The 23,501-nt window shown below is 41.0% G+C and overlaps 1 protein-coding gene across 9 annotated transcripts in view; it reads right to left on the bottom strand.

The window, feature by feature from the left end:
* Positions 1-23,501, bottom strand: part of agfg1a (ArfGAP with FG repeats 1a) — a 55,031-nt gene that overhangs the window by 5,699 nt on the left and 25,831 nt on the right. For 6 of the 9 annotated variants that reach the window (XM_078410359.1, XM_078410361.1, XM_078410362.1 and 3 more), the window contains 5 exons: positions 15,087-15,237; positions 13,234-13,356; positions 9,984-10,178; positions 8,341-8,425; positions 2,004-2,080 (listed from right to left, as the gene is read on the bottom strand). In XM_078410359.1, the coding sequence (XP_078266485.1) occupies positions 2,004-2,080; positions 8,341-8,425; positions 9,984-10,178; positions 13,234-13,356; positions 15,087-15,237 (631 nt within the window). The remainder of the gene's footprint in view (positions 1-2,003; positions 2,081-8,340; positions 8,426-9,983; positions 10,179-13,233; positions 13,357-15,086; positions 15,238-23,501) is intronic. The other 3 variants (XM_078410360.1, XM_078410364.1, XM_078410368.1) reach the window with 3 other exon arrangements.

The raw sequence follows: 23,501 nt of genomic DNA, 5'->3' as shown, positions 1-23,501 counted from the left end.
AAACGGTCATTTTGCCATTAATCAAGAGCACTTTCTATTTAGCCAGTGTCATCATGCAACTGCATTGTTCCATCTACTTGAAATCGCATATCACTTAAAAATCATATAAAGTAATAAAACCCAAGTGCGTGGATGTTATCTAGTGGGCACAATACAATTCTGTTTACCTAAACTATTGGGTGTAATCTGTAAAACTCTAAAAGACCCCAGCTCTACAATTTTCTCAAACACAATCATTTTGAATAGATAGATTTGTCACCAAATTGTACATATACTATTTCCATAAACATAGAAAATAAGTGTAGGAGGCCATTCGGCCCTTTGAGCCAACACCGCCATTCATTGTGATCATGGCTGATCGTCCCCAATCAATACCCCGTGCCTGCTTTCTCCCCATATCCCTTGATTCCACTAGCCCCTAGAACTCTATCTAACTCTCTCTTAAATCTATCCAGTGATTTGGCTTTCACTGCCCTCTGTGGCAGAGAATTCCACAAATTCACAACTCTCTGGGTGAAAAAGTTTTTTCTCACCTCAGTTTTAAATAACCTCCGCTTTATTCTAAGACTGTGGCCCCTGGTTCTGGACTCACCCAACATTTTTTAGATTTTTAAAAAAGATTTAGAGATACAGCGCGGAAGCAGGCCCTTCGGCCCACCGAGTCCGCGCCGCCCAGCGATCCCCGCACATTAACACTATCCTACACACACTAGGGAATTTTTTTACATTTACCCAGTCAATTAACCTACATACCTGTACTTCTTTGGAGTGTGGGAGGAAACCGAAGATCTCGGAGAAAACCCACGCAGGTCACGGGGAGAACGTACAAACTCCGTACAGACGGCGCCCGTAGTCAGGATCGAACCCGAGTCTCCGGCGCTGCATTCACTGTAAGGCAGCAACTCTACCGCTGCGCCACCGTGCCGCTCAGGAACATTGGGAACATTTTTCCTGCATCTAGCTTGTCCAGTCCTTTTATAATTTTATGTTTCTATAAGATCCCCTCTCATCCTTCTAAACTCAAGTGAATACAAGCCTAGTCTTTTCAATCTTTCCTCGTATGTCAGTCCCGCCATCCCAGGGACCAATCTCGTGAACCCTCGCTGCACTGCCTCAATTACAAGGATGTCCTTCCTCAAATTAGGAGACCAAAACTGTACACAATACTCCAGATGTGGTCTTACCAGGGCCCTATACAACTGCAGAACAACCTCTTTACTCCTACACTGAAATCCTCTTGTTATGAAGGCCAACATTCCATTAGCTTTCTTCACTGCCTGCTGTATCTGCACGCCAACTTTCAGTGACTGGTGTACAAGGACACCCAGGTCTCGCTGCACCTCCCCCTTACCTAACCTAACTCCATTGAGATAATAATCTGCCTCCTTGTTTCTGCCGCCAAAGTGGATAATCTCACATTTATCTATATTATACTGCATCTGCCCACTCACTCAACCTGTCCAGGTCACCCTGCAACCTCCTAACATCCTCTTCACAGTTTACACTGCCACCCAGCTTTGTGTCATCAAACAAACATAAAGAAACATTTCAGGGTAGTGTACGGGTTTATAGTATGAAATGACTGCCTTTCAGGGTAGTGTACGGGTTTATAACATGAAATTACTGTATTTCAGGGTAGGGTACGGGTTTATAACATGAAATGACTGCATTTCAGGGTAGTGTACGTGTTTATAACATGAAATTATTGCATTTCAGGGTAGTGTATAACCAGTTTTCACCCAAATCTCATCAATGTTATCAAATACCTACACAATGGCCCATTAACTGACCAATCTGCAAGTCTGTGAGATGCAAGAAGAAAGCAGAACACCCGGAGGAAACTCATGTTATCACGGGAAGAATGTGTAAACTCCTCACAGACATCACCTGTAGGTTAGGGTTGAACCTGGGTCACTGGAGCTGTGAGATTGCAGCACTATCACCTGGTTCTTATTATAAGTTTGTCAAATTAAAATATTGTCCAAGCGAAATAAATTATGTACCTCCAAAAGCTGCCGGTGTGGCGTTGACTCCTAGGTGACCGTGTGTTGTAGTAACACTTTGAACTGTCCCAAACACACTGCAGGAGAGAACGATCTTTACAAAAGTCTCCAAACATAATACAGAAGAGTAAGGCATTAGAATCAACATTACTCAAATTCCATCAAGACTGCTATTTTCCACATACCTCTGATAACTTCTTTATTAATAAATGACCAGAATTAACAACACCTAGAGCTAACATCACTTGACTGGGCATTGGGGAGGCAGGAGGTCAGAAACAATTTAATGCCATGTCTTGGCTGGGCATTCGGAGCTGATCATATTCAGCACTTCATCACCACGCAAGGTTGTAATCACCTTCCATGTTGAAGGTGGATTACTCACCTTTCAGTGCATTAACAATTCTCTGAAAGTTTAGACTCCATATACCACAGGTGAAGTGAGATACGTCACTGGGAAAAATCAGATATACCTGTTCCTTTAAGAGGTTTCAGGTCAGATCTGTGTGATCTTCACTTACTGTGTCTATAAAGATTGCCCCTTTGCTGTGTCATCTCCAGTTCTTTTCAACCAGAGGCAGTATATTCGGGTTTGTGAAGAGATGCGTAGATTCACTGTCTTATGATCTTTAGGAGAGAAAACCCTTGCCTGTAACACTGGAATAGATAGAACTATTAAACATATAATAACTTTAGGGTGCTCCGTAGACAGTAAAAGGAAATGGTTTAAGTAACTGAAAATATTAACATAGCAGAGTGTTGACGCACTCTGCCAATATGATTGGAATATTTGAAAACTAGGGATATTTTTTGAAAAAATACATAATGGAATTTAAGTAAATCACAAGATTCATCCAAAATAGAGGGCAAATCCTAATCTGCATTCAAGCAATTGTCAGTGTGGAGTAAGGTATTGTGTGTCAATAAGACAACACTGAGACATTCATGCAAGGACAGATGAGGGGGTATATGAGAAGGGTCACAGGAAGCATAAAGGTAGCTCATGCAGGTCTGATCAAATGGCCTGTTTCTGCTTCCCACTGTGGCGACCCATAAGAGCCATCTGCTTTAGACTAAAAGGACATGCAAAGGACAGATCTACCAGGCAGCAGGAGTTTCCTAGCAGCTGAGAGAAGGTATGTTGGATTAATGAGATGCTGAAAAAACACACCAAAAAATAAATTACAATAAGCTGATATTTAGAGAATGGTGTTTCTTGGTGATGGAATAAAATGGTTTTAATGTGTACAAAATGGGGAATATCACAAGCAATTAGGATTTTGTCCTTCTTGGTGATGTGAAAACAGATACATTTTTTCTATCTTAAAATCAATCTAAACAGATAATGAAAGCCTTCCAATATCCAGGCAAGGACACCATTGATATTTGGCAGTTACCAATAGAAGCTTTGCAGATTTTAAGGATTTGCTTAATGCCCACATTGGAGCAGAACTCAAGGACACAAAATGTCAAAATAACGACCTAATTTTTGGTCACTATACATTTACATTTTTTCACCTTTGCTGCTGCTTTCCAATTCAGGGTGTTTTTTAACAAATGTTTTTTACCTTCAGCAAAACATAATTTTTTTTAAGGAAGAGTTTGATTCCTTGACTCAGTGTATTTGACAGATCACTCACTATTCAGGGTGAATTTTCATCAAATTCTTGACTTGATTGGATAATTACCATCCCCGATGTCTAGAGTCAAAACACACGCACACAGATTCCAAAAAAGTTGGTCCCAGCATTCATGTGGTGTGCTCAGTCCCAATGTATTGTCAGCTTCCAGGCAGTACACCAGAAAATCAGATGGACATGGAAGCTGCCACTCTCCCAGTTCACTCTTAAAATCATATTTAAATTGATGATTTAGAATTACAATTAACAATGCTTTAGTTTGTAGAGACACAAGGAATTACAGCTGATGGAGCCTGACGTAGGTGCTGAAGTAGGTCAGGCAGCATCTCTGGAGGGCACGGATAGGCGTCATTTCATATTGGGACTCCCCTTCAGCTTAATTAATAGATGGCTTCTTTAGGAGTGGGATCCAACAACTGGCTTCCTTATAAAAGCTTGTCATCTAATGCAGTTATCAGGAATGGAGGTACTTAAATGTTTGCCTTTTATTTGTGGCTAAAAGGGGCTGTTATTTTAAATGAATCAGGCCCATGATTCATTTGTGACAATAAAATTCATTTGATGCTTGTGACAATAAAATCACAATAACATCCTGAGTGTACTGAGGGATTTTGAAACAATTAATAGGACAGAACCATGGGAACACGTGCAAACTCAAGCTGTCAAACTAACGAATAGGCTTTTTTTCTCACCCACAAAGCTGACCGACCTACGACACCACTGATAGCGAAAGAGGGAGACAATGCAGCAGAGGGCAGAGAGGTTGGAGGTTAATAGACAATAGGCAATAGGCGCAGGAGTAGGCCATAACAAGAGGAGTTGAGTATAGGAGCAAAGAGGTCCTTCTACAGTTGTACCGGGCCCTGGTGAGACCGCACCTGGAGTACTGTGTGCAGTTTTGGTCTCCAAATTTGAGGAAGGATATTCTTGCTATTGAGGGCGTGCAGCGTAGGTTCACTAGGTTAATTCCCGGAATGGCGGGACTGTCGTATGTTGAAAGGCTGGAGCAATTAGGCTTGTATACACTGGAATTTTGAAGGATGAGGGGGGATCTTATTGAAACATATAAGATAATTAGGGGATTGGACACATTAGAGGCAGGAAACATGTTCCCAATGTTGGGGGAGTCCAGAACAAGGGACCACAGTTTAAGAATAAGGGGTAGGCCATTTAGAACGGAGATGAGGAAGAACTTTTTCAGTCAGAGAGTGGTGAAGGTGTGGAATTCTCTGCCTCAGAAGGCAGTGGAGGCCAGTTCGTTGGATGCTTTCAAGAGAGAGCTGGATAGAGCTCTTAAGGATAGCGGAGTGAGGGGGTATGGGGAGAAGGCAGGAACGGGATACTGATTGAGAGTGATCAGCCATGATCGCATTGAATGGCGGTGCTGGCTCGAAGGGCTGAATGGCCTACTCCTGCACCTATTGTCTATTGTCTATTCCATTGGCTTTCTTCACTGCCTGCTGTACCTGCATGCTTCCTTTCAGTGACTGATGCACTAGGACACCCAGATCTCGTTGAACATCCCCTCTTCCTAATTTGACACTATTCAGATAATAATCTGCCTTTCTATTCTTACTTCCAAAGTGAATAACCTCACACTTATCTACATTAAAACTGCATCTGCCATGTATCCACCCACTCACACAACCTGTCCAAGTCACCCTGCAGCCTTATTGCATCTTCCTCACAATTCACACTACCCCCCAGCTTAGTATCATCTGCAAATTTGCTAATGGTACTTTTAATCCCTTCATCTAAGTCATTAATGTATATCGTAAATAGCTGGGGTCCCAGCACCGAACCTTGCGGTACCCCACTGGTCACTGCCTGCCATTCCGAAAGGGACCCATTTATCCCCACTCTTTGCTTTCTGTCTGTCAACCAATTTTCTATCCATGTCAGCACCCTACCCCCAAATACCATGTGCTCTAATTTTGCCCACTAATCTCCTATGTGGGACCTTGTCGAAGGCTTTCTGAAAGTCGAGGTACACCACATCCACTGACTCTCCCCTGTCAATTTTCCTAGTTACATCCTCAAAAAATTCCAGTAGATTTGTCAAGCATGATTTCCCCTTCGTAAATCCATGCTGACTCGGAATGATCCTGTTACTGCTATCCAAATGCTCAGCAATTTCGTCTTTTATAATTGACTCCAGCATCTTCCCCACCACTGATGTCAGACTAACTGGTCTATAATTACCCGTTTTCTCTCTCCCTCCTTTCTTAAAAAGTGCGATAACATTTGCTATCCTCCAATCCACAGGAACTGATCCTGAATCTATAGAACATTGAAAAATGTTCTCCAATGCTTCCACTATTTCTAGAGCCACCTCCTTAAGTACCCTGGGATGCAGACCATCAGGCCCTGGGGATTTATCAGCCTTCAGTCCCATCAGTCTACCCAAAACCATTTCCTGGAACAGTAAGTGAAGATCATGTAGTTCTGGACTGAATTCTCTGAAAGGGACAGGCAGCCATCTGATTTTACTGCCAGGATTTCTCTCCTTGCCCAAATGATGTGTGGAGTCTTACCAAATGCACACAAAACATTTTGTTCATTTCCCCTAACTCTATCATTGCAAACAGTGTCAAAGTCCAACATAATCTGCAGGGGAAAGAAAAGTCTTGTGGTTTTATGTTTTGCAAGTACTAAATCGAATCAACTGAAATTTCACATACACTCTTATGTCTGCAAGAATAATGAACATAGCTCTGCTTTCAATCTTGAAAATTACTAACTACAAAACAAAAACTGCACTGACCTAGTTTTATACTTAGTTGTTAGAGTAATGGTTTCCAAGTGCACAACACTATGAATCACCAAATGATGGAAATTATTCACAGCAAGGTTTTGATCATTTCCACACATAATGAAAAACTGAAATATGAGACCGAAGACAGATTTTCTCCAATCAGTTAGAGGGGCTCTTATAACTTAATCTGTTTCTGATATTAGACCCTTGTATAGTATTTGCATGAGCTTTTAGCTGTTTTTCATTTATTGAAATGAGAAAAAAATATCTATGATTACATCTTCATCTATGAGTGGAACTTCACAAATAAATCATATTGTGTCGGTGGGGGGGGGGGGGGGAGGGGATAAAGACCAGGTTGTGGGCAGAAATCCAAACTGTGATGCATTTTAGGGAGGTTGCAATCAATTGCAAAGGAGAAGGATGGGGGGGGGGTCCATAACCTTGCAAACTAAGAACTTTACCTTCTTATCTTTACAGCTTACCGCCATTCTAGTATGCTGCTCTTTTTCAGCTAAGGAATTATATATAGCATGAGGGTACAGACAAAAATACAAGAAGGAAATAAGGAGTAATTTGAATTTTCCCTTCTTTGTTCCACCTCCATAAGTTTCGAATGGCGAGGGAAAAAAAAACACACGGCCACAATATCCCTTAAATATCCCCACAGCCTTATTGAACGTTTTATTACAGCAACTTTTGCAAGATTGGTCCAGAATTAATAAATTATTGAAAGACTTTTTAAAAAACTTTTAAGTTTCAAGGGGTGAAGACTTTCCTCATTTTGTAAGCAGGACTGTTCATCTCTAGAGGACATCTTGGCTTTCAGTGTCAGCCCACTCAGGCTATCAAAGCTGTCCTAATGCTGCCTTTCTATCTTCTATCTCTGCTTAAGCTGGTGCTTGGTTCAAAGGTTTTGAGTATCAGTTGGTGATACCTACACCTATAAAGCTTCCCAATGTCCAGAAAAACAGTTCACTGCAACCTCCAAGAACTCTGGTTAAAAAAAAATCCCAAAATTCCACAGCGATCTAACATACGACTCTCTGTTGCTTAATGTGCAACTTCATATTTACAGATATATAAGACTTACATACTCATCTGATGGACAAGATACAATAGAACTGGTAAAGATTCCTGCTAAGCGAATAGCTTCTGGAAGGGTGTTTTGGTGATGGGAATTGGATGATAAACTAGTTATTAGTGGTAATCTGTGTCAAGTGTCCTTGTATAATGGAACGCCTCTGCACTTAATCATTTTCATCATGTATAAGATTTATCCACCAAGATCAAGAACAAGGTTGTCTCAGTTGGCCAAAGAACCAAGGTCATGCTTAAAATAAAACATTACATCAGAATAGGAGGATCTTTTGATCAAGATAAATGCATCGGCATTAATCCTGGAGAGCAATAGACTGCAGCAATTTGGCCTACTTCTGCTGTCTCTCAGAATCAGTTAATAGTAACGGCCTATTTTTTTGCAGTACCAGAATGTCTTTCAAAATTGAAGATGACTTATCTTCCAGTCTAGGTTTGTAACATGATACTTTTATAAAGAAAATGTTTTTTTTCTTTTTACGAAAATACATAAGCAAAACTACAATAGTTTTACCTTTTCCAATTAGAGCAATGCACAAATTTTCTAATATTTGAATATTGTGAAGGTTTCCTCTCACATTAAAAGCAGGAGAGTTTACCATGGAGCGTGATGGAGTCAAACCATTTCTGGAAGCAAGGTTCTCATTGAGTGAACTAACTGGCTTTTGGTCTCATCTTCCAAGATCATAATTCTGCTACATGTTGGGTTTCCGATTTGAGTTTAGAAAGTCTATATTCTGAAGTGCCATGGAGACAGTGCACATAACCTGCTTGTACTAAAAATACATTACTAGTGGGTGCTGGAAAGCTAAAGACATTATCTAATTCTGCTAGTACTGCATACTTGTTTGCCGAGCTTGACTGATTGGCAGTCATCACAGAAGATCCAACAGGTGTTGAGCCGATATTAGTCAGTTGACTACTTGCCCCTAAATATAGGAGAAAAGAAAATAAGTCAAAAATATAATTATGAAGCTGGGAAAAGAAAACTTCAGATCTTCAAAGTAACATTTCAAACATTCATAGACACAAAAAGGTCGCTCTCCATCCCTCCCCCACCCAAGTCTGTAACTCATTTTCACATAGCCCACAGCAAACAATGGCCTGTTTCCTTTATCATCGTTACTTTTGTGCATATCTTGATATCACCGTTTATATCTCTTGTTTCCCTTGACTCTCAGACGAAGGGTCTTGACCCGAAACGTCATCCATTCCTTTTCTCCAGAGATGCTGTCTGACTCGTTGAGTTACTCCAGATTTTTGTGTCCATCCTTGGTTTAAAGCAGCATGTACAGTTCCTTCCTATACATGTCAAATATTCCGTTTTGTAGCAGTATTAAATGAAATAGCATTTCTTTCTTGAACTTGAAATGTTTTGAGTTATGGAAAGTGTTGTGGGTGATTACATTGCAGCACGTTGTGTCAATAAGACCGAGTCAAACCCTGAGCTTCCCACAATGCAATATAATTCATCACTCGATAGCTTGAGAGCATGAGTGCTCGGCTTATTATCTCACACAAAATGAGCCATTCCTGACAGCTCAATGATCCACCAGTACCTATATACTAAAACTCTCGTTTGTTTGTTCCTGAGCTACAGCCAAAACAGTACATGATAGCATGACAATTTACTCACTGGCGTTCCTTTGGTGCTAATGGAAGAAGTTTCATTGAAATCGGTGTTATATTTTAAAAGTTATTCACATTTTAAAGTTTAAATCTATCTCCTAGGGAGGGAGGGGGGTGAAGGGAGGGGGAGGAGGATAAGAGGGGTTGAGGGAGATAGAGTGGGGGGAGGGGAAGGGGGAGGGGAGGAGGGAGGGAGGGGTGAGGGGAAGTGGGCAGCGGGGGGGGGGGGAGGGGGAGGGGGTGAGAGGGGAGGGGAGGGGGGAGGAGAGGGTGCTGCACCAATGCAGGAGAGGTTTGGGCCCAGCGGGTCCACTTGGTCTAGTTACACTGAAATGTCAACCTAGATTCTTGTATTCAGGTCTTTGGAGGTGAACATTAATATAACTGAGGACATGATAGACATCAACTCAGTTAGGCATCTCCAATCCTACTTCTGGAATGTGGATGCCAGTGATATGTTGAGGTTCATTTATAAGACTATTTATAAGGCATTTATAAGACCAAGCTAGACACAAAATGCTGGAGTAATTCAGCAGGACAGGCAGCATCTCTGGAGAGAAGGAATGGGTGACGTTTCGAGTTGAGACCCTTCTTCAGGTCTGAAGAAGGGTCTTGTCCCGAAACGTAACCCATTCCTTCTATCCAGAGATGCTGCCTGTCCCACTGAGTTACTCCAGCATTTTGTGTCTACCTTCGATTTAAACCAGTATCTGCAGTTATTTCCTCCATTATAAGACCAATCTAATGTGTCAAAGAGCTACTTGGATTAGGTAGCGAAGGACTGATGATACTCAGCTACCAACATTGCCAGGTAACTAATAGCTTTACTGCAGCTCAGTGGTGTCCAAGTGATTTTACCTTGTGTTTGCGTATTGCTGCTGAAAACGTTATCTAGGTCTGCAAGGGCAGCATATTTATCTTCACTAACAGCTTGCGCTTTGATTACTGATGTGTCACTTCCAGGGAAACAGAAAGCTCCAAAGTCGGCACTAGAAGATTTTGGGAAGTTATCAAAATTTGCAAAATGAGCATTTGTTGATGCAGAGGATCCATCTGATGAGAGAAGAACAAGAAGATTTGGAGAAAGGTTTGTCTTTAGCACTAGACGACCCCAAGCATCATTAAGCTGCAGCTACAAATAAGCAACTTGAACATATCTGCATTTCCACTGAATTGTGTTAAATAATATCATAAGGTCATAAGTGCTAGGAGCAGAATTAGGCCATTCGGCTCATCAAGTCTACTCCTTCATCCTAACCCCATTCTCCTGCCTTCTTCCCATAACCCCTGACACCTGTCATTTTATCTTGTAAATCACCAAACTATCCTTTGTATCACATTGTGTTCTTGTGAATGGATTTACAGCTTAACGATGGCATTCAAATGTTGTCCATTGTTGAAATGAATGGTAGCACGCTAATGAGAAGCTAATTAAGTCAATGAATACTCCTAATGCCAATTAAGTCTTAAAGATGTGTAGAAATCTCTTTATGCATAACAAGTTGAATTCAAATTTAATTTAAAAGGAATAAGTACAGCAAACTGAACAAGCCAAACTCTGGAACATTTCACACTTGAAACCAAAAATACACCGTAAACCAAATAGTTTCACACTTTGTTAGTTCATGTGGATACTAGTCCAGTCTATAACAACTTATAAACTTAATTCACCATTACTGGAGAATAATTTGCCTCCATTTTCTGGAAGATTACTTCATCTTTAAACAATTCTACTCAAAATTGAGCATACCATCCAGGCTATATGCTCTCCTAACAAAAACCTGGGTAGAGGAATGTGATCCTCACCTTTCCCTGTCGCGATGGGAAAAAACCCATAAATGTGCTGTGGGAATGACAAAATATGGAGCTTTGCCATCCTATCAACAGTGGGAGATACTGTTCATGAAAAATAGCTATCCATTGAGATTAAGCAGGCTGACCAACAGAAACTGCAATCACCTACCAAATGTGAGGCAACCGTGCCATTAAGAATGGCATCAAACTGACTGATCCAAACCGGGATGCAAAAAAAAAATCATTCATTTTTATTAATGTTCTAATTTTGGGGGTTAAAGCAAAATCTGGATATACTCTTGGTATCAAAGCAGAAGCTGAAATATCAAAGGATATTTCTAAATTGATCTGTTGGTCTAAATTAATCTAGTAGTTAATCAATGGAACTCATTGCCAACGAGGGCTGTGGAGGCCAAGTCAGTGGATATTGTTAAGGCAGAGATAGCCATATTCTTGATTAGAATGGGTGTCAAGGGTTATGGGGAGAAGGCAGGAAAATGGAATTAGGAGGCAGACATCAGCCATGATTGAATGGTGGAGTAGACTCGATGGGCCGAATGGCCTAATTCTACTCCTATAACTTGTGAACTTGTAAATAAATTATTTTATTTCAAAGAAATCATGTAAATTGTAAGTGTCCTTCTGAGGGAATGAAAATTGCCATACCGAAACTCTGTATATCATGGACTGAAAGATGACAAGTAATTATTACATAATGAGAATTATATTTCATTCAACACCTAATGAGAATTATATCTCATTCAACAAATAATAGTGTGTTAAAACTCTCAGAAAATCTTTGATTCTGCTCTGATTACACCCATAAAGACCACAGCAGCAGGAGACACTGACAGCAACATTTGGGTATCAATCTTTAATCATAAGCACTCAGCAAAATCTCCTCTCAGTTTAACAGTGCCAATATACCAAGTGCCGGCTGTTTCTGTCATCACCCTCCCAATTCATAGGTCATGATTTTATATCATATATAAAATAATTTGATGAACAAAATCTATTATTCTTCTGCTTATTGTTTGCCTCATTTGGAAAGCCCTTATATTTAAGCATCAGGACTCAGAAAATGGTTGATAACTTGCATGGAAATTCTGCTCTATTCCATCTCCTATTTTGTTGAGAATAGGGAAATAAGACACACAGAGCAAAGTGTTTCATGTACAATTGCTGTGACAAGTCAGCAGTGCACTCTGCAATTATGAGTTTCTATCATTTATCCTTCAGGATCAAGGCACCGAGCTAGTTTCATAATTACAATTAAAGTACATTTTATTATAAATTTAAATTGAAATGCTCCGCAGTATTCATGTCTTGTGTCTTTAAAATGTTCCTGAGTGTGTAATGTCCTTTTGTACATATCAGAGCTGTGAAGTTTCTCCAGCACTCAGCGTCTTTTCAAGGTGCCTCATGTCTTCGCTACAAAATTTATTGTAAGCAGCTTATTTAAAAGTTCACAACTAATGGCCTATGTATTAAACGTTAACATTCACAGGATCAAAGGGACAAAAATACAAAGGGGAAAAATATAGTACTTGTGTATTTTACAGTACAAAAGGATAAACATAGTTTAATAAGATAAAGGGCAATATAAGAAGATGCACTGCCCCTCAAGGCATGCTACAGTAAAAGAACACCACTGTAGAGAGCTGGGAGATGAGGCAAAGTCACCATAACTGCAGCCCAGAAATGAAAGAAACTTGAAATGGATTACATGTAGAAGAGAAATGAATGGAAACTAATTGGGAGAAGTTACCAGTGTTGTCTTTCAGGGAGAATCAATCCAAAGAAAACATATTTCCAGAATGAAGAGCTGGTGAGAAAATAACTGAAGCAGCTTAAAAGCACTTTCAAAATGAGTTAAATCAAATTCAGATTTCTCAGCTTAATATTTCAAAAATCAGAGGAATTGGGGAGAACACAAAATGCAATGGCAAGTATATAAACATTGCATGGGTGTATAGAATTTTTTTTCATAGATATCTTCCTTGTCAATGCATCCTGCTTTTAACATGATTAAATCGAACCTGTCATTTCACTTCTCTCTTCTGAATTTGAGCTTAAGCTTATCTTGTTTGTGATTTTGTTGATATTTTTAGCTGCTTAGAGGCTTTCTCTTGCAAGGTCCTGTTACGTTACATTTTCAACACTTACTGCTTTAATGGATCAAAAACTAGAAAAAACAACAGGACTGAAATTCCTTTAGGTATGTGGGTGCGTGCATGGTTAAATGCACTCACACACATGAACACATACACAAATGCAACATAAAAATGCAAAACTGGACAGTTACAGCTACCACTACCTGAACTGTTGGACTGGAAGGATGGCAGACTTGCTGAGGAGAAACCTCCAAAATTATCAGAAGCATTACAACTTCCAAATGCATCAAAGTTTGCAAAATCTGTATTCATAGAGTTTGAAGCTGAAACAGTAACATGGAGGAAAAGAAATGGAAAAAGAAAACTAAATGTTAATGAATATGAAAACCATGCACCATAAACAAACCAGCATGAATGAGCTAATGTCACAAAACTGTACACAGCTCATGACTGTAGACATCTTCAATACATATATACAAGACAACCATACACAATTATGCGTACGTAGGATAAACTGTGTACTCTGTCCTAGATAGCACTTTCTAATAGTTGTTAACCAAGCCTTCCTATTTAGTATTAACCTGTATCAATTCATATAGATTGGTATCCCTAAAAATAATGGGAATGTTTGGAAAAACACTTATTAGTTTCGCCAGGTGATGGGGTGTGTATGTTGAAGAATGAGGTGCAGTTATTTGATCATCTGTAATAAATTGAAAGTTGAAAGGATGACTACTGTTTCTGCCATTCAACAATAATGCTGTAAAGATTATGGGGAAAATGATGCACATTTGTTTTAGATCAAGAGCAGCATCCAGCATCGAAGGGCCAATACAGGTCCTCCCCCAGGTTACAGTAGGGTTCCATTTTTGTGAACAGTTCATATCCAGGATATTTGCAATCCAGGAAATACTCCTGCAAAAAATGTTCCCAGGAAAAAGGAGATGCGAGCAGCTGGCAAATTCATCCCACTTTGATTGTATATACAGATCATACATAAGTCTGGTGTTCATAACCTGGTGAGGAGCTGTATCTGGATCAGGCTGCCCCCTTAGTTTGTATAAATGCAGTCAATATAAGGTAACGGTGCAAGTGGTGCAAGAAAAAAGATTTTTGAGACTTGTGTCTAAGTCTGCAACCGTGGTAAACTACACAACATAACAGTCACATTGTGGAAGTGATTCGCAAGACTTTGATCACTGCAAAGTTAAACCATTTGCAGTTCAGGATTTTGTTACCATCAGTGGAAATCCTTTGGTACAGTGACGTCAGTTTTGTGGAGATCGACTGTTGATCCTATATTCGGCATGTGATTTCACAACATCATAATGTAATATCAGGGTTGTGAACTATTACTGGAATCAAGAAGAATGCATGTTGATATTCTACATTAGTACTCTGCTAACGATACAAAGAAGAGAGTGAAGCTCTTTTTTCCCTTTGTACCATGCAACTACATTAATTCTCTTAACTTGCACTTTTAATACAAACTATCAATTTACTAATGCAACAAAGTAGCTTGAATAATTTTGAGACTGGAGAATAAACAAACTATAGGAAGTTCTCCAGAAGATTAGCAGCGCCACTTAAGCATTGTCGACAGTCTTTTCTCCATGCCCTTGGTCTAATGCTATTCTTCCAACTAAAAGTTTCCAATTAAAAAAGCTGACATTCAGACATTTGCCAGTAGACGACTTCAAAGAAATCTCGAGAAGGATGAGACATCCAAAGTACCCTGAGTGTTGTGTGCTGTAGCAACCAAAACATTCGCATGAAAAAGGACTCAAATTGAATATTCCATGTTAAGCATCACACTAGTTCTAGGTACCTTTTGATATCTTAACTAAATTATATGTTGATCTAACTTGCTGAATAATCAATCTGCAATTAAATATTCCCTTCAATAGTTGCCGATAAGGTTGTGAACCTGCACTATTTAAGGAAAAATTATATATAGTTTTTCTAAAGTCCAAACTTTTGATGGCTTAAGAAATACCTCGATCACTTAAGGTCACAACATCACTGATAATATAACCAGTGAACAGCATCTTACCTGTGTGACTATTAAATTGTGCAAAGTTTGCAAAGTATGGAGGTGCAGACTGTGGAGTAGCGAAAATGTCCCCTCCAAGGTCTGCGAGAAGGTCAAATGGAGCCACGTTTGTCTCCTGTTGTGGCCCTTGGCATCGACTCGCTGCAGGGGACTTCAAGCAAATGTGATCACAATTTTAGCTTTACTTCAGTCGCAAACTGACAAAATGCTCCAACGAGCATTGGATATAATTTATATAAAGGTTGACAAATGGCAATCTACAATGAAATCAGCGTTAGTTAAACTCACTAAATGATAACTCACGGGCATCCATCATCTCCAAAATTGGGAACATTATTTTGGAATTTTCCAGTTTTGACAGAAATCAGCCGCCATTTTGGGTAATTTTTTTGAATAATTAATCATTTTGGTGGGAGACAAGTTGTGGTGTCCAATGGAACAAATGAGCAATTATGAGCCCTTTGTCATCCTTTTTGTAATTCTAAACAGCAATTCTAACATTCTTAATAACTAAAGTTGATGAAATAAACAATTTTTTTTTTTAGATTACTTGACACTATACTATTTTTTGAATAAGTTTACTTTCTCTGACTAATGTTCCGCAGTAGGTTCGACAGCACTTACCCTCCCAGGCAAATAGCACAACTCTCATCAGAAATATTCATTGCATAACTTTCAAAGCACAAAACATTCTAAGTCATTGAATCATTATAACACAGGAGGCCAAATTCAACCAAATTAGTCCATGCTAGTACCATTCTTCCACTTGTTCTCTATCGCCTTACATATTATTTTCTCACAGTTTTTCAACCAATAGGTACATGGAAAGAAAAGGTTTAGAGGGATATGGGCTAATTGCGGGACGAGCGTAGATGGGGCATCTTGGTTGGCATGGGCAAGTTGGGCTGAAGGGCCTGTTTCCATGCTGTACGACTCCATGACTGGGAGTCAAATTACTTTTGAAAGGCTAGATTAACTGTTTCCACCACTTTTACAGACAGTGACCTCCAGATCATAACCTGTATCTACTTAATATCAACTAATCTTAAGAGAAATAGAGTGCTGGAGTAACTCAGTGGATCAGGAGGCATCTCTAGAAATTATGGAGAGATGACATTTCAGGTCGGGACCGAGACTGAAAAAGGGTCCCAACTTGAAACGTCACCTATCCATGTTCTCCAGAGATGTTGCCTGTCCTGTTGAACTACTCCTGCACTTTGTGCCTTTTTTGGTAAACCAGTATCTGCAGTTCATTGTGGCTCAACTAATCTTAAGTCCAGCTAAATTAAACAAAAGGCAATTATTAATATATTACGGGCATTAATTTATTTGGAAACTATCATTATAGCACATGGTGTCATGAAGCTGTAGGGCACTACCATTCCTCTTAAATTAATGGATAATAATGTAAAATTAATACCTGTGAATGTCACATCCTGGAGGGAATCACTGCCACCTCTGTAAATGACAATGAAATCCTTCGGTACAGTAAAACATAGTCTCGGCCTCATTACCATTATTTGCAGGATTTTTGTTTTTGTCCAGTCAGTCATTCGTAGACTGAAAAAGGTTGCCCAATTGTGTTGAAAAGAGCAACAAAGGTATTTCCGTTGCAAGTAATGGCTCGACAAATTATACTTGTCTCAATAATTATCCTTGCATTATCTAGTACGCAAGTCTCCATGAAATTAAAATTTATTTTTGTAAATGGTTTTATTTTCAAATTTCTGAAGCATTTTCCGTTCAATATTTTTCTTTTTCAAGAAGGGAAATCAATTCAGTTGGTCAATAAACTGCACCTCTCCAACATTAGAAGGTCAAGGAAAAATTGTTATGCTACTTTAATGTCAAACTGTTGAAAAGAAGTGCGTTAATTACACATTTAACAGGGCCATTAAAGAAATAATGAAAATGTTGGAATAACTAAAAAGGTCAGCTACATTTCTAAAGAGAAAAGAAATTGAAATGTCAAAGAGTAGAGTGCATAGTTTTAAGTGTGAGGGGCAGTTTGAAGGATTGTGCAGGACAAGATTTTGTTTTGCACAAGAGAGTGGTGGGTGCCTGGAACACACTGCCAGGAGTGACGGTGGAAGCAGATACGACAGGGACATTTAGAGGTGTTTAGATACGCATAAGCAGGGATTGGAGCACGTGCAGGCAGGGAAGATTAGTTTAATTCAGCACAGACATTGTGGGCCAAAGGATTTGTTCCTATGCTGTACTGTTCTATGTAATATTTTGGGTCACAACAAGTATGTGGGTCAGGTGGAAATTAGCTTCATCAATCTGTTCACAAGCTGCAGTCAAAAATACATGCAAGTAAAATTCATAAAATAACTATCTACAATCATAGATAGAATGTAATCAGAGACAGTAAGACTGGTGGGAGAACTGGGAAAGGGGAGGGGATGGAGAGGGAAAGCAGGGACTATCTGAAGTTAGAGGTTAATGTTCATACCGCTGGGGTGTAAGCTACCCAAGCGAAATATGAGATGCTGTTCCTCCAATTTGCGCTGGGCTCGACTCCCATTCCCAATCTGACCTTTCTGTCCTGGGCCTCCTCCATTGTCAGAGTGAGGCCCAGCACAAATTGGAGGAACAGCACCTCAGATTTTGTTTGGGTAGTTTACACCCCAGCGGTATGAACATTGACTTCTCTAACTTCAAATAGCCCTTGCTTTCCCTCTCCATCCCCTCCCCATTCCCACTTCTCCCACCAGTCTTACTGTCTCCGACTACATTCTATTTCTGTCTTGCCCACTCCCCTGAAATCAGTCTGAAGATGGGTCTCGACCCGAAACGTCACCCATTCCTTCTCTCCAGAGATGCTGCCGGTCCCGCTGAGTTACTCCAGCATTTTGTGTCTACCTTCGATTTAAACCAGCATCTGCAGTTCTTTCCAACACATTTTGTCTACAATCATAGTTTTAACATAAACTATGTAATTTAATGTCACGTTTTGGAATATTCTTATTTATGGTAGACAAAAGTCTAGACAGGGGTCTGACTTTGTAATCCTGATTGATGTTCCAGTTCAGTATCGACAGATACTACATGGTGAACATACCAGAATTAAGATTATATTAAGCCGAATCAGGTTACTTTTCTTCCCACTCACACTCTTTGAGGAAGCTTTCCAAATGTGGGAAATTGGAGAAATTGCCTTTACAAATGTTAATATGCCACATGGTGATCTTCATTTTCATGGCTTCTATTTTCCCAAGGACATCAAAGATGTCACCTCCTTTACCTTGAAGTGACAAGTTGAGCCGATTCAAATGTTCAAAAATAGAAGTCATGTAACACAATTTGGCCAGCCAAAAATCATTGTTGAAATGCATTGCTTTCACGTCACCTTGCTCAGTAAAAAATGCAGACAGTTCATTCTTCAGGGACAGTACTCTTTCAAGGAGTCTTCCACGTGACAACCATCTCACCTCAGAATGCAGGAGGACAATCATGTGCAGACATAACCTTGCATAGCTCTGAAAACAGCTGACATTTTTTTGCTTGTGGGCGAATAGCATTGACAATTTTCACCACATCTTGCAACAATTCTTCCAGCTTAATTTTCTGGTCATTGCAACAAGTGTTCAGTTTCTTGGCAACCAGTGCTTCCCGATGTAAACAACAATGTAAAAAGCTGCAATGATGGGATTTTTCTTTGATGTGAGCGGTGGCTCCTTTATGTTTCCCCATCATGGCTGCAGCACCGTCTGTAATCACAGCAACACATTTGCTCCAAGATAAATTTTCATTTTCCATGAATTCGTCAAGCTTGGAGAAAATAAATTCACCTGTATTTTGCTCTCCGACTGGCAAGCAAAAGAGATAATGCTCCACAATTTTTCCCAAGCTTTGATCCGGGAAATGACAAATGAGTTGTGCATCGTTTTTAATGTCCGTAGTTTCATCAAACTGCAGAGTGAAAAATGGTGCTTCCAACAGTTTCGCCATCAGCTGATGCTTCAGATCTTCAGCAATCATAGTAGATCGAAGTTTCATTGTGTCATTGGACAAAGGAATTTGCAATACTTTATCACTGCTTGCTTTCCACCATGTAGTAGATTGGCAACGATTTTCAAACATGGATTGACAACTTTCTCAGCCTCGGTGTATGGCTTTTCTTCTTTCATGAGCACATGTGCTATTTGAAGAGAGGCAAGAAGAAGAGAATTTTTAGTCGCAGTGTCATTCTTTACCATCGACTGGAAGAAATTCTGCTGCTTCCACAAATACTCACGAGTGTTTTTGAAAAACTGTATGGACTTGTTTTGATGATTGCTATGCTTTGTTCTTAAATGAGTCTGTAATTTTGAAGGAGCCAGGCACTGATTGCTATATTTTACACTGCAAAACATGCACTGACTTGAGGGAGTAGGGCTTGTTAGTTCATTTTGGGGAAGGAAAAAGCCATACTCGATATATTCTTCGTTCCACTTTCTTTTCTTGAGTTTTGAGGAGAGGATACTTTGGGTCTGGTATTTTCTCTTGAGATTAAGTTTTTCCTTACAGATACAGAGCTTTATTTGTCATTCGGTACCAAGGTACCGAACGAAATTACATAGCAGTCACACAAAAAAAAAAAGAACACAAGACACATGACCCCAACACAAACGTCCATCACAGTGACTCCAAACACCCCCTCGCTGTGATGGAGGCAACAAAACTTCCACTCTCTTCCCCACGCCCACGGACAGACAGCTCTTCCCCGACCGCCCGTATCATTAACAGAGTCATCATCTGTAACATATATAACTGCATTTTTAAGTTCGTTATCCTCAGTTTCCTTGTCACCCTTCACAAGTGACATGTTCTCCTGAACATACCTCCTCTCGAGTCCTGATCAGTTCACTTTCTTACAAAAATGAACTACTTCCCCTGCACACTCTTCGTCTAGAGCTGGTTTCGTTAGGTTCTTCAACAAAGACGAATCTCCTGCCGGTGATCGCAGGTATCGCACCCGCCAAGCTTCGCAGAGAGTTCTTCTCCCATAGGCTGGTGTGCAAGGCCCCATCAGACGCCAAACATCCTTTGCACCACCTCGCCCAGGATTCACAGCAACTGGGACCTCAACGCCTGTCATCTCGTCACCCTTTCTCCCGACATGCAGCGACCCTCTGTGGCTCCAGTTTCAACATACTTGGAGCATGGAGAACCAGCTGGGAACAGACATCGCCACCTCCTCAATTCACTGTCGCACCAAACACCACAGCCCCACCCTGCTTGGACATGCCCCGCAAAGAGTGGGTCGTCCTGAACCGGCTCCGCACAGGGGTCGGCCGGTTCAACGCCAACATGCATCGGTCGTGAATTTACAGGGGTTATAGTAACAGCAGTCTACATCCCACCGAATGCTAACGCTAGCACAGCTTTAGGCTACCTGCTCGGTGCAATAAACTCACAACAGAGCACATATCCAGAAGCAGCCCACATCATAGCCGGGGACTTCAATCATGCAGACCTAAAGTCAGTTCTCCCGAAACTTGAACAACACATAAGATGTGCTACCAGGGGGAAAAACACACTAGACAAGGTTTATTCAAATATTAAGAAGGGTTTCAGGTCAGCACCACTACCACACCTGGGGCAGTCAGATCACCTGTCCATATTCTTAACTCCAGCATACACCCCACTCAGGAGGAAAGCTCCAGTCACCATAAAGACTGTTAAGACATGGCCTGAAGGAGCTTCCTCGCAGCTGCAGGATTGCTTCGAAAGGACCAACTGGGATATTTTTGAGGATCAGGACTTGGAGGAGTATACATCAACTGTACTCTGCTACATCCAAAACTGTGTTGACAATGTCACCGTCGACAAACGTATCCGGTTGTACCCCAATCAGAAGCCCTGGATGACAAAGGATGTCAGGTCTCTCCTCAAGGACCATAACACCGCCTTCAGGTCTAGTGATAGAGCTCTATACAGTGCTGCTAGAACCAACCTGAAGAGAGGCATCAAGGATGCCAAAGCGTCCTACAAGAGGAAGATTGAGGACCACTTTACCAACAATGACCCACGGCGGGTATGGCAAGGCATCCAGCACATCACCAACTACAAGACCAGCAACCGCACGACTGCCGACGGCGACGCCTCGCTGGCAGAGGAACTTAACTGTTTCTTTGCTCGTTTCGAGGTGAAAGCTGCAGTGGCAGACATAACACCCTCTCCAGCACCTGACAGCAACACCTTCACTGTGCAGGAGTATGATGTCAAGTGCGTGCTCAGAGCAGTGAATCCCAGGAAAGCTGCAGGCCCCGATGGTGTGACGGGCAGAGTGCTGAGGGAATGTGCAGACCAATTATCTGAGGTCTTCACAAAAATCTTCAACCTGTCCCTTTTAAAATCCACCATCCCTCCCTGCCTGAAGCCCGCCACAATCATCCCACTGCCGAAAAAGTCTGTCATCAGCGGCCTTAACGACTACCGTCTGGTAGCACTCACACCGGTCATCACAAAGTGCTTCGAGAGACTGGTCCTGCAGCACATCAAAGCCAGCCTCCCACCCACCTTCGACCCATACCAGTTTGCCTCCAGAGCAAATAGGTCTACAGGGGATGCCATCGACACTGCTCTTCACACTGCACTGACCCACCTTGAACACCAGGGGAGCTATGTGAGGATGCTTTTCCTCGACTTCAGCTCTGCCTTTAACACGGTCATCCCGAGCAGACTGGTCACCAAACTTTCTGACCTTGGATTTTCCCAAACCATCTGCCAATGGATCAAGGACTTCCTGACCAACCGCCCCCAGACCGTCAAAATAGGCCCTCACCTCTCCTCCACCATTACACTGAGCTGTGTGTTGAGCCCCATCACAGGGCTGTGTGTTGAGCCCCATCCTTTACTCCCTCTACACTCACGACTGCGCCCCCACCCATCCCACCAACACCATCATCAAGTTCGCGGATGACACGACTGTGGTTGGACTCATCTCAGGAGGAGATGAGACAGACTACAGGGATGAAATCCAAAGGCTGGCAGCATGGTGTTCAGTGAACAATCTTGTCCTGAACTCCTCCAAAACAAAGGAACTTATAATTGACTTCAGGAAAACCAGTGTAGAATACGACCCACTCTACATCAATGGGGTCTGTGTGGAAAGGGTACCCGCTTTCAGGTTCCTGGGTACGCACATCGCAGAGGATCTTACCTGGTCTACCAACACCATCACCACAGTGAAGAAGGCACAGCAGAGACTCCACTTCCTGAGGATCCTCAGGAAAACCAACCTGCAGGAGAAGCTCATGATGTCCTTCTATCGCTGCTCCATCGAGAGTGTGCTGGCATACTGTATAACCACATGGTATGCTAGCTGCTCAGAAAAGGACAGGAAGGCCCTTCAGAGGGTCATCACGACGGCCCAGAAGATCATCGGCTGCTCACTGCCCTCTCTGGAGCACCTGTTCAGCCTACACTGCCTCAGTAGAGCAGGCAAAATAATAAAAGATCCATCCCACCCCGGCCACCGTCTGTTTGTTCATCTGCCCTCTGGTCGACGTTTCAGGTCGATCAAATCCCGAACAAACAGACTTAAGAACAGTTTTTACCCCAGGGCCATACGAGAACTGAACACTACCTTCTGCACTAGGCAACACTGTTCAAAAATCTTTTGTACTTAATATAATTGTATTTATTTGTTTTTGCATTTATTGCATATATGTTTTTACGCACCGTCAGGATTGGCTATTTTTTTAATTTCGTTGTACTCGTTGCAATGACAATAAATGAATATTATTATTAAGTAGCTAAATTGGCAACACGAATTAAAGTTACACTTCAACAGTTGCCTACGACGATCTTCCAGTGTTGCCATTTATAAATTTATGATCCCACTAGCTCGTCTTGTCTTCGATAAAAGGTTATATTACAGTAACTTTGGGAAATATCCTGCTACTTTGAAATTAGAAAACCATAGGTAGAGAGAAAACATTTCTAGCTCCAGGGCCATTAAAACCATTAAGAGCTTACTAACCACTTTAATGGCAATGCCTTTTTTAAGTATAGAAAAAAATATATAAATATCTGAATAAATTAAGTCATTCACCCGTCAAGTTTCATTCACCCCAAAATTAATTTCATTCACCCTTGGGTGATCCATTCAGCAGTTTAAGAAGCACTGTCTTAATGTATAGGAAATAAGAAAAATATGAAAGGATTCTCACACAATTATACACATTTGTTCAAGCAGAAACTTCAATCATGGGTCAGGTAAACTAAGAAATTTTGCACACAATTTGGACTTAGATTTTCAGATGCACCCACAGTGAAAACCGTGGCATTTTTGGTGCATTGAAAATCAAAGAACTGCAGATGCTGGTTTGCCAAGGAGACACACAAAATACTGGAGTAATTCAATGGGTCAGGCAGCATCCCTGGAGAACATGGATAGGTGACTTTTCAGATTGGCTCTGA

The sequence above is a fragment of the Rhinoraja longicauda genome, chromosome 13, assembly GCF_053455715.1.
Source record: "Rhinoraja longicauda isolate Sanriku21f chromosome 13, sRhiLon1.1, whole genome shotgun sequence".
Lineage (NCBI taxonomy): Eukaryota > Metazoa > Chordata > Chondrichthyes > Rajiformes > Arhynchobatidae > Rhinoraja > Rhinoraja longicauda.
The sequence above is the reverse complement of the archived record's forward strand: the minus strand, read 5'-3'. Positions and strand labels throughout refer to the sequence as shown.